The sequence below is a fragment of the Anguilla rostrata genome, chromosome 11, assembly GCF_018555375.3.
Source record: "Anguilla rostrata isolate EN2019 chromosome 11, ASM1855537v3, whole genome shotgun sequence".
Taxonomy (NCBI): Eukaryota; Metazoa; Chordata; class Actinopteri; order Anguilliformes; family Anguillidae; genus Anguilla; species Anguilla rostrata.
Window position 1 is genome coordinate 36,540,848 of NC_057943.1, and position 15,006 is coordinate 36,555,853.

The following is a 15,006-nucleotide window of genomic DNA, read 5'->3' on the forward strand; positions in this document are numbered from 1 at the left end:
ACTGTTAAACATCTCCATAATGCTAAACAGCATTTGAAGGAAATTTACATTAAAAAATGTAATTTACAATCACAACAGCTTAGCCTCTCACCATTGTGTTGAATGTCAACCAATAAGAACAGGAAGCAACCTTTCCACCCGGAAATGATTTCTGTGGTTTGCCCTACCGATTCGGGAGTTGAAAAGGGCAGTCTGAGGTCACAAGAGCCCCGGCCAGAGCTTCATGACATCACAGCCTTGTCGTTCTTTTTGTGACGCACCTACTGCCGGGGTCCGCTACTGTCACCGCCCCAAAGACACAGCCCGCTCTCCTCCCAATAACATCCTCCGCACCTCAGAGGACGCGTGCCGGCACAGGAGGGATTCATCAAACCCCTTAATTGCCGGAGCTAACCATTGTGCTGTCAATCATGAGCTCGTATGAACCTACCAAAATACTTTGCTCTCTGTAGCAAAAATAAATAAATAAAAGACCATTAGTTCAAACCATCCACTGACAACACATGATGACTCCACCCATTTTGGGATTCATGAAGCCTCACTTCACAATTACTTTCCACAAGCTGACCCCCCCCCCCCCCCACTTTTTTTTTTATCTCTGATCCTCGCCCCCGATGGGCTCTGAGGACCACGGCCCACCCTGGGCTTCTCCACGGCTACAAGGACAAAGCAGCACCACAGCCGTACTCTCTGGTGCCCCCTGCTGTCTCCAGGTTACGACGCGGTCTGTCGGCTACCAACAGCGCCCCCTGCTGTCTCCAGGTTACGACGCAACCTCTCTGCTACCTCCAGCGCCCCCTGCTGTCTTCCAGGTGACGACGCAACCTCTCTGCTACCACCAGCGCCCCCTGCTGTCTTCCAGGTGACGAAGCAACCTCTCTGCTACCTCCAGCGCCCCCTGCTGTCTTCCAGGTTACGACGCGGCCTCTCGGCTACCCGCAGCGCCCCCTGCTGTCACCAGGTTGCGGAGCAGCTTGCGCCTCCCGGCCTGGTAGTCCTCCTCGTCCACGTTGACCAGCAGCTTGATGGCCTCGTGGCCCACGGCCTGCTTGAGCGAGTCGGTGATGAAGACGCCCTTCAGCGCCTCCAGCAGGGAGCCGTTGATGTAGTCGCGCCAGAAGGCGTCCAGGTAGGTCAGCTCGGAGAACTTGATGTCGCAGATGATGGAGCCCAAGTCCCGCGACTTGAGGATGGTGTTGGCCTGGTTGAAGCGCTCAAACTGCCTCTCCAGCGCCTCCTGCTTGTTGGAGAAGACGTTGCCCTGCAGCGCAGACTCGTGCTGGCAGTACTCTGCCCGGACTCGGAGTCGGATATCTGCGGGAATGACGGACGGACGGGAGAGGGACGGAGGCAGGAAAGAAGGGAGAGAGGATGGGAGGGAAGGAGAGAGGATGGACGGGAGAGGGAGGGAAGGACAATACAGGGGGATGGGAAAGGGGTGTAAAGTTAAAAAACCAGTTCAAGAAAAGGAAAAAAAAAATAAGGTTCACAGTGCAGGTTCCGCAATATTTAATGAAAACCAAAGGCAAACGGGTAAGATTTTAGCTCCTGGGGCAAGTCTCAGATCTTCTGGAAGCTTGTTCGGGATACATGCAGCAGAGCAGCTTCACAGAGTTTTGTTTCGACTCTCGGAACAGTAAGCACGCCTGTCCCAGGCAGAGACCTGGGGAGGTCTGGGCGGGGGGGTTTGCATTTTAAACGCATATCAGGGGCGTTTTTAGACCCTGAACCACTCAGCGCTTTACGGACGAGAAACAGAATGTTAAAACCAATCGTGTAACACACAGCTATGGAGGGGTGCAGAAGGAAAGGGAATCATTCAGACTGACCTGGGAGAGTGCAGGCAGGCCTGCCACCCACCCCCTCCTCATAGCTCAGTGGGCAAGAGCGGTTGTCTGACAGTCGGAGGGTTGCCGGTTCGATCCCCCGCCCTGGGCGTGTCAAAGTGTCCCTGAGCAAGACACCTAACCCCTTTCACCGTTGGCATGTGAGTGTGTGAATGGATGAATGAGAGGCATCAATTGTAAAGCGCTTTGGACATATATATATATATACACAAAAAAACGCTATATAAATGCAGTCCATTTACCATTTTAGTAGGGCAACTTACATAGCATTTATATTACATCCATATATACTGAAGCAATGTAGGTTAAGCACCTTGCTCAAGGGTACAACGACAGTAGTGTCTTACCCGGGAATTGAACCTGTGACCTTTAGGTTACAAGACCTGATCCATACCCATTACACTACACTGCCGTCAAACAGACACCTGATCAAAGGTTATGGCTAATGACATGCTACCCTGTGGGGCTGCCAGCTAGCTTCTTCACACATTCAGTCTTGGTGTTGCAGAGCTCTTTTCTACTGCCACAAGCCAAGCTTGCACAGACAGGAGCCAGAGGAGGACACGCAGGAGGTCACACGCAGCTTTAGAAAGCAGGCCGCAGGATGCTGATCGACCACCGGGGGTCTCCAGTGAGCAGGCAGTCTGAACCCTCCCTTACCCCGGGCCGTGCTACCGCTCGTTACGGGCGCCAGCGTCTGTCTCTGGGCCCCAGCGAGAGGCCGTTCTTACCGCAGGTCTGCTTCTCCCGGCAGTCCGCTGTGGCGTGCACTCTCCTCCTCTTACGGCTGGAGGGAGGGGGGGCCGGCTTGGTGCGCGGGGGACACACCTGAGGCCCTGACGGGGAGCAATGGATCACAGGCTGCGGTCCTGGGGGGAGGGGGGGGGGGTCACACAGACAGGAACAAAGGAGTGAGCGGGTGGGGGTGGGGGATGGAAAGTATTAATGGTGATGAAGGACTTCCATTAAACTGTCAAAAAACACTCCCAACACTGACAGGATGTGGTCTCTCACTCCTCTCCACCTCCACACTGCGCACTCACTCACTCCTCTCCACCTCCACACTGCGCACTCACTCACTCCTCTCCACCTCCACACCGTGCACTCACTCACTCACTCCTCTCCACCTCCACACTGCACACTCACTCACTCCTCTCCACCTCCATACTGCTCACTCACTCACTCCTCTCCACCTCCACACTGCTCACTCACTCACTCCTCTCCACCTCCACACTGCTCACTCACTCACTCCTCTCCACCTCCACACTGCTCACTCACTCACTCACTCCTCTCCACCTCCACACTGTGCACTCACTCACTCACTCCTCTCCACCTCCACACTGCACACTCACTCACTCCTCTCCACCTCCATACTGCTCACTCACTCACTCTCTCCACTCCACACTGCTCACTCACTCACTCCTCTCACTCCACACTGCGCACTCACTCACTCCTCTCCACCTCCACACTGCGCACTCACTCACTCCTCTCCACCTCCACACCGCGCACTCACTCACTCCTCTCCACCTCCACACTGCTCACTCACTCACTCCTCTCCACCTCCACACTGTGCACTCACTCACTCCTCTCCACCTCCACACTGCTCACTCACTCCTCCTCTTTCACCTCCAGTGCACTCATCACACTCTCCACCTCCACCTGTGCACTCACTCACTCCTCTCACCTCCACACTGCTCACTCACTCACTCCTGTCCACCTCCACACTGCTCATCACTCACTCCTCTCCACCCAACGACTGCTCACTCACTACTCTCCACCTCCACACTGCTCCATCACTCACCTCTCCACCTGCACACTGTCTCACTCACTCCTCTCCACCTCCACAGTGCACTCACTCACTCCTCTCCACCTCCACACTGCTCACTCACTCACTCCTCTCCACCTCCACACTGCTCACTCACTACTCTCCACCTCCACACTGCTCACTCACTCACTCCTCTCCACCTCCACACTGCTCACTCACTACTCTCCACCTCCACAGTGGGGGTGAAGGCTGGGAGGCGCGTGCCATGTGAGGAACTCCACATGTAAAAGGTGAATGTTTACCTGTGCGACCCCACCCCTCGCCTGCCCTCCTGTGGGGCGGGACCCCACTGCTCTCCCCCAACCCCCGGGGGGACACATAACGCACCGACGTCTCCTCCAAGTACTTATCCACGGGGTCAGGACACACTGGAGGGAGGGGGAGCGAGACGGAGAGAGAGAGAGAAATCACAACATGAATTATCTACATGATATCTACAACAATAGGACTACAAAGCTCAACACTGCACTGGTGTTACAGGAGCCGTGTGCTTGGTCTCTGCTCAAAGGGAACGGCACATATACCTACCTGTCCTCCACGGAAACCCTTCAGCACTGTCACACCCAACCATCAGTACACTACATGTCCACTCTACCATTTCACTTTCTTTCCAAAATAATTAAAACCATTTCCACACACCAACGGCCTCATCCAGGACTGAACTCTCTCTAACTCCAACATTTCATATGAAAAGCATATTGCACAAATATGCCATACGTAACAAAATATCCACATTTTAATAAATATCCTCCCAAGACAACTATTGTTTCAGAAACTGCTGCACATAATTTAATTTATTATCACACAAAAATGGACCGATGAGGTTTTCTTTGGCTGTTATATCACCTTGAATTTCTACATTGAATTCAATGGGCAGCAAAGCACTTTTGCCATCACTTTTGCCATGAAGCACGAGGCCGTTTCCCACTACTTTCTAGGTTTCACCACCTGGCCCCTCCTACCCTCTCCAGTTCCTATGTACACTCTATGTTGCCACCCTTGCCATCCTCTAACATTTCCTCATGCAGACGTCCTTCCACATGAAACAACTGCATTCCTATACCGCCTCCAGCTGTCTATCATCCTGCAAGCTCGCTGAACTAAGCAAATGCATACAAATGGAATCTGGATACATTTGAATGAATGTATACAAAAATAAATATGCATTGTGCATCTAGTAATACCCAAAATGTGAAAGAATTCAGAGTCGGAAATAAGTGGCTTAACTTTGATGGTCTTGATCAACAGAAGCAGGCTACCAAAGTGTTCTGATTTGGGAAAAGGCTGTACTTTGTGGCTCTGAGCAATTCCCCAAATAAAGGCTCCAGTTACAAAGTTTTAATAGACAAGGCTCACGATTTCAGTAATTGGCTTGAAAATTGGAGAAAAGCACTTTTGCACTAACAATCTACTATATACCAACCTAACACCACTGAATATACCAACCTAACGCAGCTGTATACACCAACCTAACACTGCTGTAAATACCAACCTAACATCACTGTATATCCCAAGCCAACGCTGCTGTATACACCAACCTAACACTGCTGTGTATACCAACCTAACGCCGCTGTATACACCAACCTAACACCTCTGTATATACCAACCTAACACTGCTGTATATACCAACCTAACACCGCTGTGTATACCAACCTAACACCGCTGTATATACCAACCTAACACCGCTGTGTATACCAACCTAACACTGCTGTATATACCAACCTAACACTGCTGTGTATACCAACCTAACACCGCTGTGTATACCAACCTAACACCGCTGTATATACCAACCTAACACCGCTGTGTATACCAACCTAACACTGCTGTATATACCAACCTAACACTGCTGTGTATACCAACCTAACACCGCTGTATATACCAACCTAACACCGCTGTGTATACCAACCTAACACAGCTGTATACACCAACCTAACACTGCTGTAAATACCAACCTAACATCACTGTATATCCCAAGCCAACGCTGCTGTATACACCAACCTAATACTGCTGTGTATACCAACCTAACGCGGCTGTATACACCAACATAACACCGCTGTATATACCAACCTAACACCGTTGTATATACCAACCTAACACCGCTGTGTATACCAACCTAACACCGCTGTATATACCAACCTAACACCGCTGTATATACCAACCTAACACCGCTGTGTATACCAACCTAACACTGCTGTATATACCAACCTAACACTGAAGTATATACCAACCTAACACCGCTGTATATACCAACCTAAGACCGAAGTACGCCAACCTAACACCGCTGGATATACCAACCTAACACCGCCGGATATACCAACCTAACACCCCTGTCTATACCAACCTAACACCCCAGTCTATACCAACCTAACACCGCTGTGTATACCAACCTAACACCGCTGTATATACCAACCTAACACCGCTGTGTATACCAACCTAACACTGCTGTATATACCAACCTAACACTGCTGTGTATACCAACCTAACACCGCTGTATATACCAACCTAACACCGCTGTGTATACCAACCTAACACAGCTGTATACACCAACCTAACACTGCTGTAAATACCAACCTAACATCACTGTATATCCCAAGCCAATGCTGCTGTATACACCAACCTAACACTGCTGTGTATACCAACCTAACGCGGCTGTATACACCAACATAACACCGCTGTATATACCAACCTAACACCGTTGTATATACCAACCTAACACCGCTGTGTATACCAACCTAACACCGCTGTATATACCAACCTAACACCGCTGTATATACCAACCTAACACCGCTGTGTATACCAACCTAACACTGCTGTATATACCAACCTAACACTGAAGTATATACCAACCTAACACCGCTGTATATACCAACCTAAGACCGAAGTACGCCAACCTAACACCGCTGGATATACCAACCTAACACCGCCGGATATACCAACCTAACACCCCTGTCTATACCAACCTAACACCCCAGTCTATACCAACCTAACACCGCCGGATATACCAACCTAACACCGCCGTATATACCGACCTAACACCGCTGTATATACCAACCTAAGACCAAAGTACGCCAACCTAACACCACTGTATATACCAACCTAACACCCCCGTCTATACCAACCTAACACCCCTGTCTATACCAACCTAACACCGCCGGATATACCAACCTAACACCGCCGGATATACCAACCTAACACCGCCGTATATACCAACCTAACACCGCTGTATATACCAACCTAACACCGCTGGATATACCAACCTAACACCGCTGAATATACCAACCTAACACCGCTGTGTATACTAACCTAACACCGCTGTATATATCAACCTAACACCACTGTGTATACTAACCTAACACCGCTGTATATATCAACCTCACACCGCTGTATATACGAACCTAACACTGCCGCATACACCAACCTAACACCGCAGTACACACCAACCTAACATCGCTGTATACACCAACCTAACACCGCTGTGTATACCAACCTAACACTGCTGTGTATACCAACCTAACACCGCTGTAAATACCAACCTAACACCGCTGTATATACCAACCTAACACTGCTGTATGTACCAACCTAACCTTTGTTTCTGGCGCAGCTAATTTAAGCAAAAACTTTTTTTTTTAAATTAGCGGCTCATCTTAATATAAACCAAACCTGTTTATCTTGCTTGTTCTGTAACCTCCAACGTATAGTCCTCCTACTTCTAAACGCTAGGACATTTATAAAAATAAAAAACACTAGGACAATGTACCCAAGAGACTGGATTTTACTTTAGCTACATCAAAATACACATACACAGGTACTCACTATTATTATTCTGTTCCTATGTACAGAATAATACAATCACATGTACCATAATATATGACAAAGCACAGCTTAACCAGTGTATGACTGACATGGCCAAAGTATTTCATGTGGGTGGGTCCCATCAAGCCTGAATCAGGACATGATAAATGCATAAAATGAGCAGTCTGCAAAAAGTCTGCACTTAATTCTCCAAGCCAGGACTCCCCCTGTATTATGAAAATGTCTAGAAAATGACTAGTAAGATACTAGTAACAGAATAGTTAAGTGAACTGTTACCCAGCCATATAGTGTTTTATTTACAATATACATACGGTCACATGCCATAGTTCACCATAGAATATTAAATATATTAAATTATTTATATATTTTCCATCATATACTAATATTGAAAAAAAATTTCACAATATTACTGGACCCCGTTCAGCAGACTCTCAGTACAGCAGAACCATAAGTGCGTTCGCCGAGCCGTTTGCGGGGGGCTCACCGGTCAGCCTCCTGCGCAGCGTGACGTAGGGCAGCAGGTCGTGCCGCGTGATGATGCGCAGCAGCTGCAGGACGTGCCTGAAGTTGGTCTCGTCGCAGCGCCCCTGCCGCTCCAGCGCCAGCAGGAAGTCCCGCCCGCTCCGGATCCCGCCCCGCTCGTACTCGTCGATCACGTCCACGAACAGGAAGGAGAGCACGCGCACGTCGCGGTGCGTGAGCTGCGCCCCCACCACCTCGAACATGCGGTGCAGCGAGTACAGGCCGTACGCGCCGTCCGCGGCCTCCTCCGGCCAGGGCTCAGAGCGGCCCGCCGCGCATCGCCGCGGCAACGCCGAGGCGGCGGCGGCAGTGGCCACGCCCCTGTTTGCAGTAGTCGCTCCGCCGGAGCCTCCAGGGGAGGAGGAGGACGAGGCCACGCCCCCCATGGCAATGCCCTGGCTGGGGGCGGAGCCAGCCGAGCTGCCGTGGGAGGAGTCCGCCGGGCCGGGCTGCGGGGGGAGCCTGCCCTGGTTGGCTGACGACGTCCGGGGGATGAGCAGGGGAGGGTTGGTGTTGGCGTGGGGGAGAGAGTGTTGCTGTGAGGTCATCACTCTGCACCAGCGCGAGAGGTGTGAGTGAGGGGGGAGAGCACGGACACGCCGCAGCACCAAAGAAACCCGTCTGGCCCTCCTCAGAGTCAGTCGCACTCATGGACTGCCTGTGTCAGTCCTTTCCCTGACGTTCAGCTCCACACTGCCCCTGCAACAGAGAAAAACACAAGCAATTTCCAACAAGAGAATCTGTGGACTTTATTCTGCTGAATTATCCTATGTTTTATGCATACAACATAACCAGAAGTCCAATGCTTACAGTATTTTAAATTGCAAAAATACATTTTTGAACCATTTTCTTGGTAAAAATTTTTTTATTTCAAGACCTAACCTGAGCCTATCATAAAATTATTCAAGACTGCACTCAAAATATGAATTGCCTAAACCAAGAGAATCATTACTAAATAGCTTTGTATTACTTCATGAACACGTACTGTATGTAAAAATAGTAAAATTCGTAAAAAATGGGACAGACGGCTAGACTAGACAGCAGTCTGATTCTATCACAGTCAGGATGTTAACAGTTGTCTCCAGCCAAATTAATCGTAACGTTAGCTGTAAAAACATGGTTACTGTCAACTAGACCGTTAGCTACCCTACTCACTGGATAGCACAATTTCGCATAACTTATCTACAAGAATATCAACAATTACAAGGCCATAGTCAAACAGTAAAATGGAAGCTAAAACTGCATGAAGCTAATACTTACATGTACATGCATCCAGCCCTCAGACCAGCCTTGCTTCGTTTTGATTTTTCCGCCGTGGATATATTATATAGCTGGTTTCAGCTAAACTTTCACTAACTGCCGTTGACTATTTTTTTAGCTAGAAAGCACTAGCCAGCAATCCAACTAGGACCTGGGCGTTATTCCCTGACTGGGTTCCAGTATCGCGATAACAAACTACCTAGCTGGCTGGCTGGCTAACGTTGCCTGAAAACTGCAATAAACTCAAATAGAACAAATTTAAGGTAACACTGCCTAGTGGAAAAACATCAGCTCCAAACGTATCAAACGTATGCACCGCGACAGTGTAAAACGCGCAACTGTATCTGGCACAACAAAGTCCTAGCTTCTTAGCACATAATCTTTTTATTTCGAAACAGCTACCTAACCTAGCTAATGCTCGCTACGTAAACAGTAACTATGTAGTTAGTGTACTCTCGGCACTTGTGTACTTAACCTCTAGGAAGTCCTACAGTCTCAGCTGGTTTCCAGTTTTTCGTTGCCTTTTCCGTATTTTAAACGTTCTGAAAACATTATGCGGCTATGTTTGTGTCTGTTTACCAATATTCTAAACCCCTCTACACGCGACCATTTTTGTTCTTCGGCAAAGATGAAGGAACATCCGGGATATGGTCATACGTGCATCATCCGGGGAATGATCGGAAACGTTTCCAGACAAACTGCAAAGTTGTTTGCGGTGTTCTGCGGATTTCACTCATCTGTGATACGCTTTATGGTTCATTGATCATTGGTCATTAAATTCCATTTGTTAGAGATGAGGAATACAGAATAGAACATGGAACTTGATCTTAAATACCATTAGGGTATTCAATTATTATTAAATACCACAAAATAAATATAAAAACACTACCTATCTGTTTATTTGATTGCCAGCTAGTTGGTGGGCATATTATTATTATTATTATTATTATGAAGAATAAAAATAGGTCTAATAGCTGTCCAAGCTAATAATTCTATATTGCATTTGCTTAGCTATGTGAATGCTTTAGTTCTTTTGGTAGATACATAGGCCAATGGATTGGTTCACAAGGAATTTATACTTGAAATATCAGCCCAACAGACACACACACAGGGAGACTTAGAGCCAGCAATCCCATTGTACATTGCTCCATTGTATGTTTAAACAAAAAAGCTTGCACTGTTCTTAAAACTGAGAAATTAAAAAATAATCTGTTTTGAAATGGGAACCAAATGACAGATATTCTTAATTTCTCATTCTCTGCATTTTCAGGTCATGTGTTTTTCCCCAGTACTTCCTTTTGATGTACAGCAGGCCAATTATATAGCCACTCATATGAATACATGATGCAATGGCAGAACAGAATAGTACTCAACAGATGTATCGCAATACATAGGAAATAAATTCTAACGGAGCGCTTGTGATATTACATTTTGAAATGGAACATTTATGCTGAAAGAGAGAGACTGAAGAGAGGGAAATGGTGACCTGCAGGGTGAGGTCTTGCATCAGGACATCTCTATGGCATCTGTTTCATGGTTGTTCAGTCTGTCACACAGGTACAAAGGAATGAGAAAACCACGTTTACTGCCTCGAAGAACAAAAAACACCAATAATAATTTTTAAAAATCCAAACTGGCTCTTAAAAAGAACCATTTTTTAAAATCTTACCCTTTTAAATTCATTCCTTTGGACATTTGGATGTCTGAGGAGCTCTGTTTTTGTATGTTCAAATCTGACCCCAGACCGACCCCCCCTCCCCCCACAACAAAACCACAACTACAGACCAAAGTGTTTTCATTGTGTATTGTTAACATAAGAAGGGGTAAATGTACATTTTTACAGCAAGGAAAACAGCATACTATGAAAAACGATCATTTCTGCTCTTTTCAGGACACAGTAGACACAATGTCTTGGAACACCTCCGTCGCCTCCTTACACTCCACGTTCTTACTCTTTCCTGGAATCTGAATACAAGACACAAAAAAGTGCAGTAAATACTTTTTTTTGCACTAGTGCATCTGAACCTCAGTCATTGTGATGGGGCCAACTACTGCAGGGTCATTTTGTACACTCTCAGAAGAAAGGGGTCCACAAAACTCCTCTGTGTCACCATAGAGGAATCCTGTCTACTTCAAGGGTTCATTTGCAGGAAAATTGGGATCTTCACCAACCATAGAGGGCTCAATAAAAAACTAAAAAAGGTTCCCCAACACAGTAAAATGCCCACTGTTAATTCAACTTTGTAGATGAGTCAAATAGGGACAATATGTACTCCAAAACAGTTAACTTAACACTGAACATGTCACTGTGTATGAAGACAGGCCATGTAATCTTTTTTTCTGAAAGTATGCGGGAATGAAACCAACTCGCTCTTGAATTCATGGTTCAGTATAAACGCTGAACACAATTTATTTTTAGTACGACTTGTGTAGAAAATTTGTCATTTGGTTGTTATTTTAACAAGCCAATGGCAAACTATACCACGCACAGTCATATAGCCTATACAGCATAGCCTCCTTACCTGGTTGCACACGGCTTGGCCGAATCGCACAAAAGTGGCGAAGTGTTCACAGTTCAGGGTGAAGAGCTTATACGTCAGCTCCCGTTCCAGTAGCGCGTCCCGACGGCGCCGTATTTCTTCCTCAGAAGACTTGTGACGCGCGTGACGGTTGTTGGTGATCATAACATTAGACCCGCTGGGTACGTTAACATCGGCGACGAGCTGTCGCCTTATCTTTGTCTCACCAAGCAGTAGGTCACCGCACACCGGGAACACGGTCTGGATGTAGCCGCGGACAACGCTCTTCAGGCGTCCCTCGTCTATAAGGAGCACAATTCAGAAAATTGGAGGTTAGATCAGACCATCTGCAACCATTTAACCTCAAATTCAGTTCGCGAAACCAGTGAACTCAACAGCTATACATGTAGCCCTATCTGCAAAGTGCAAACTGTGGGAAACCCTAAAAAGTGCAGGCTTCGTTGGTGCTGGAGGCTACATATTGGGCATCCTCCGCCAAGGCGTAACTTAGCGGACGGCATAGGCTGCCTGCCACCCAACTTGTCTGGTGATTGCCTTCTGATAAAATCGTGGCTGTGCTTGACTGGTAAATAAGGGAAGCATTTAGACCTACAGACACCATGGACTTAAGGTTCTGACTAATTGCCATCATCACAAGTTTCCACTATTGTCAATAACTGGCAATAGGCTACTTACCTGCCACAGCAAAATGGATCACGTGCCCGTCATCATCGTACACGCCCCAATGTGAATATCCAATCGGATACGAGAATTCGATTAGATCTCCAAACTGGGCGTTGGACACAACTTCTCTAACCTGCCAAATGATAACATTTTGTTTAGCTTGTACTCCTCCCAAACCCGTCACATACTTCCAGACCGGTTTCGGAGCAAGTTTGGTAGGATAGCACGTTCACCTGCTCTGCGCGCCGGGTGAGCGAAACTATTTGTGTAGATACTAGATTTCAATAATGACAACATAAACAATGATTTTATCACAGTCAACGTCAAATGAATTAATTTGTCTCTAAACTGTGTTTGGGTTTTTTTTCTGCGAATATGAACGCATCTATAGCTTCAGTTACTCTACTGCGGTCTTGTAAACAAATATAACCTGTACTACTGTATAGATTTTAATAAATAAAAAAACCATACAGGCAGTCATATAGTCTCAGCATATCTTGCTTCAGAAATTATCTTTGCCCAAACTCAATCACATTTTGTTGATGTAGTTGCACTTGAAATGCATAGCCTATTACACAATGGGACCATACAATAGCCTACACCTACTCTAAATATTTGGCACCAACCGAGATTATAATAGCCTATTACAATAACATATATCCACTTTTACAAACACTTTAGGTGTTATCTCCTATAAAGATAATAACAAAAATCTAAATGTTATAATATGGAGTTAGTTACATTACCTGATCCTCGTAGTCCATTGTCTGGCGTATAGTCGCACAAAAGGACAAAGAATCAAATGAGTTACTCGCGCAGAAAGTTCACGGTTGTCATCAGTGGGCGGACTCATTAACGCATTGGAATGTCTGATTCATTAAAACAATGTCGTTGCATATGATGACAAATGTATACATACACATAAACGTAATAAATGTATATTACCACCTTTAAAGATAGATCCTTTGGCTTAAGATGCTATGTCCCGATTGCAAGACATACCCCCAGCACAATCCTACCCTACCCTACCACACCTCCCTCCCCACACATTTACAATTATAATTTCTTTACTGTATTAGCTGCTGTATACATGAGCAAAATGGCGCCGACCACTGGAATTTAATATCATGTCTTATCAAGGCATCATGATTTTGACGAACAATTAACCTGAAATAAGACACAAAATAAATTTCCTCAACACAGAAAAACTTTCTTTAACAAGTACATCTTGAATTACAAGGTTGGCATGAAACTTTGGTTAATATTCCAAATTTCTGAAGCTAGATCTTGATATAACTTGTTGAATCCGAGAGGAGATCTTTTTATGGCCATAAATGGTATTACAAATGACTTTCGTTATAATTATTTAATGTTTTAGACACGGTCGTTCAGAGTTCGACAGGTTAGTGCAGCAGCGCTCCGCTGTGAAGGGAAACTCCAGTGCAGCTTTATAGTGCCCTCTACCGTCAACGCCATCTTACTGCAGGCAGACGCCTCCAAGTAGGTATAGGTGTAGGTATAGTTATAGTTATAAAATAACCGTGCTAAGGCATATCTACAATGCACTGGCAATCTCTGTCTTAACGCACTCTGGCTGAATTTTTTCCTGCACCTAAACCGGCATTTGTTATTCTAAAATGTGCGGGATATAATATAATGTGCAGATAGAGCGAAGGAAAAACGACAAGCCGACAGGGCTCGTTCAAGAACTACAGTTAACCTTGGTATTTTCCTCGGTGAAGTCGACTGAAGTTCGCCAAGGCCGGGGGATGAAAAGTGATGCAAAGTCGGCTTGTATTCTGTTGAAACTGTAAGTCACGTTACCTCTAGCTATCTAGCTAGGGTTACCAGATGTCTTGTTTTTGATTGGAAGACCCGGTTTTCAGATTATTTGTATATGTCCGGTTCATGGTCCTGAAAAGACAATGTAATGTCTCGTCCAAGTAATTGATGGGAGAAATTTACAGTCTCTAATGAGTTCACGTGTCTGTGACTTGGTCATGTACACTGGGGTGAGTGGGCAGGGTTGAAGATGGATGAGGAGACTTCTTTGATTGTAAACACCAGCCACAGCAATATTAACAAATCCTGCTCATCAGTCTTCAAGGGCCCCAAACAACTACTGCTACAGATTTCCTACTCTAACCAGATGAAACTCTCTCCTGTAACATATTTCACCGGATGGGCCTCAATACCATACATGCCCGAGACACTGCCAAGCAGAAGGTCAGCAGCATATTAACATTAACTGTCTGCCTACCATTGAAGTTGAAATGTTCCAATTTGTTAAATATTACAAATGCTCACAGAGGGGCTTCAGCGAAGTCAACACCGGTGTCAGTGGAAGCTCTGTCTCTGGGCGTGTCTCTGAGCATTCCCAACCATAATGTTCTACAAGAATGAAGTGCAGACAATGGAAGGAATGCAGTTTCCCAAGCTCGGTCCTGGACCTCTGCTCGTTTTCATTCCGTCCGTAACAGAAATTCCTTACGTATGGTGGGCTGTTAATTGTTTTCCCTGAAATGCTCCGAATGTT

The 15,006-nt window shown here is 46.3% G+C and overlaps 2 protein-coding genes across 5 annotated transcripts; both read right to left on the reverse strand.

Moving 5' to 3' along the window:
- Positions 1-619: 619 nt before the first annotated feature.
- On the reverse strand, positions 620-10,016 carry dedd (death effector domain containing). 3 transcript variants are annotated; one of them, XM_064299732.1, is made up of 5 exons: positions 9,268-10,016; positions 7,970-8,706; positions 3,936-4,040; positions 2,579-2,716; positions 620-1,314 (listed from the first exon to the last, which is right to left on the reverse strand). In XM_064299732.1, the coding sequence occupies exons 2-5, from the start codon at positions 8,553-8,555 to the stop codon at positions 914-916; spliced, it is 1,230 nt and encodes a 409-aa protein (XP_064155802.1). In that variant the 5' UTR covers positions 8,556-8,706; positions 9,268-10,016; the 3' UTR covers positions 620-913. The 3 variants fall into 3 exon arrangements, with proteins under 3 accessions (XP_064155802.1, XP_064155801.1, XP_064155800.1); XM_064299731.1 differs by having other exon boundaries at positions 3,915-4,040; positions 9,743-10,014; XM_064299730.1 differs by having other exon boundaries at positions 3,915-4,040; positions 9,268-10,014.
- A 1,040-nt stretch (positions 10,017-11,056) lies between these two features.
- On the reverse strand, positions 11,057-13,503 carry si:ch211-229n2.7 (uncharacterized protein LOC100002243 homolog). Of its 2 annotated transcripts, XM_064299743.1 has the most exons (5): positions 13,419-13,503; positions 13,217-13,237; positions 12,483-12,603; positions 11,790-12,088; positions 11,057-11,232 (listed from the first exon to the last, which is right to left on the reverse strand). In XM_064299743.1, exons 2-5 carry the CDS (start codon positions 13,232-13,234, stop codon positions 11,155-11,157), a joined length of 516 nt encoding a protein of 171 aa, XP_064155813.1. In that variant the 5' UTR covers positions 13,235-13,237; positions 13,419-13,503; the 3' UTR covers positions 11,057-11,154. The 2 variants fall into 2 exon arrangements, with proteins under 2 accessions (XP_064155813.1, XP_064155812.1); XM_064299742.1 differs by lacking the exon at positions 13,419-13,503 and having other exon boundaries at positions 13,217-13,372.
- Between the last annotated feature and the right edge of the window lie 1,503 nt (positions 13,504-15,006).

Bases quoted from the DNA above. Each gene is read 5' to 3' on its own strand.
- si:ch211-229n2.7 (XM_064299743.1), bottom strand. The intron at 12,089-12,482 runs GTAAGTAGCCTA...TGCTCCTTATAG, and splicing joins GATCCATTTTGCTGTGGCAG to ACGAGGGACGCCTGAAGAGC. The intron at 11,233-11,789 runs GTAAGGAGGCTA...TCTTGTATTCAG, and splicing joins GCCAAGCCGTGTGCAACCAG to ATTCCAGGAAAGAGTAAGAA.
- dedd (XM_064299731.1), bottom strand. From the start codon at position 8,555: ATGACCTCACAGCAACACTCTCTCCCCCACGCCAACACCAACCCTCCC. The intron at 4,041-7,969 runs GTGAGCCCCCCG...CCCTCCCTCCAG, and splicing joins GCTGCGCAGGAGGCTGACCG to TGTGTCCTGACCCCGTGGAT. The intron at 2,717-3,914 runs GTAAACATTCAC...CCCTCCCCCCAG, and splicing joins CGAGGGGTGGGGTCGCACAG to GACCGCAGCCTGTGATCCAT.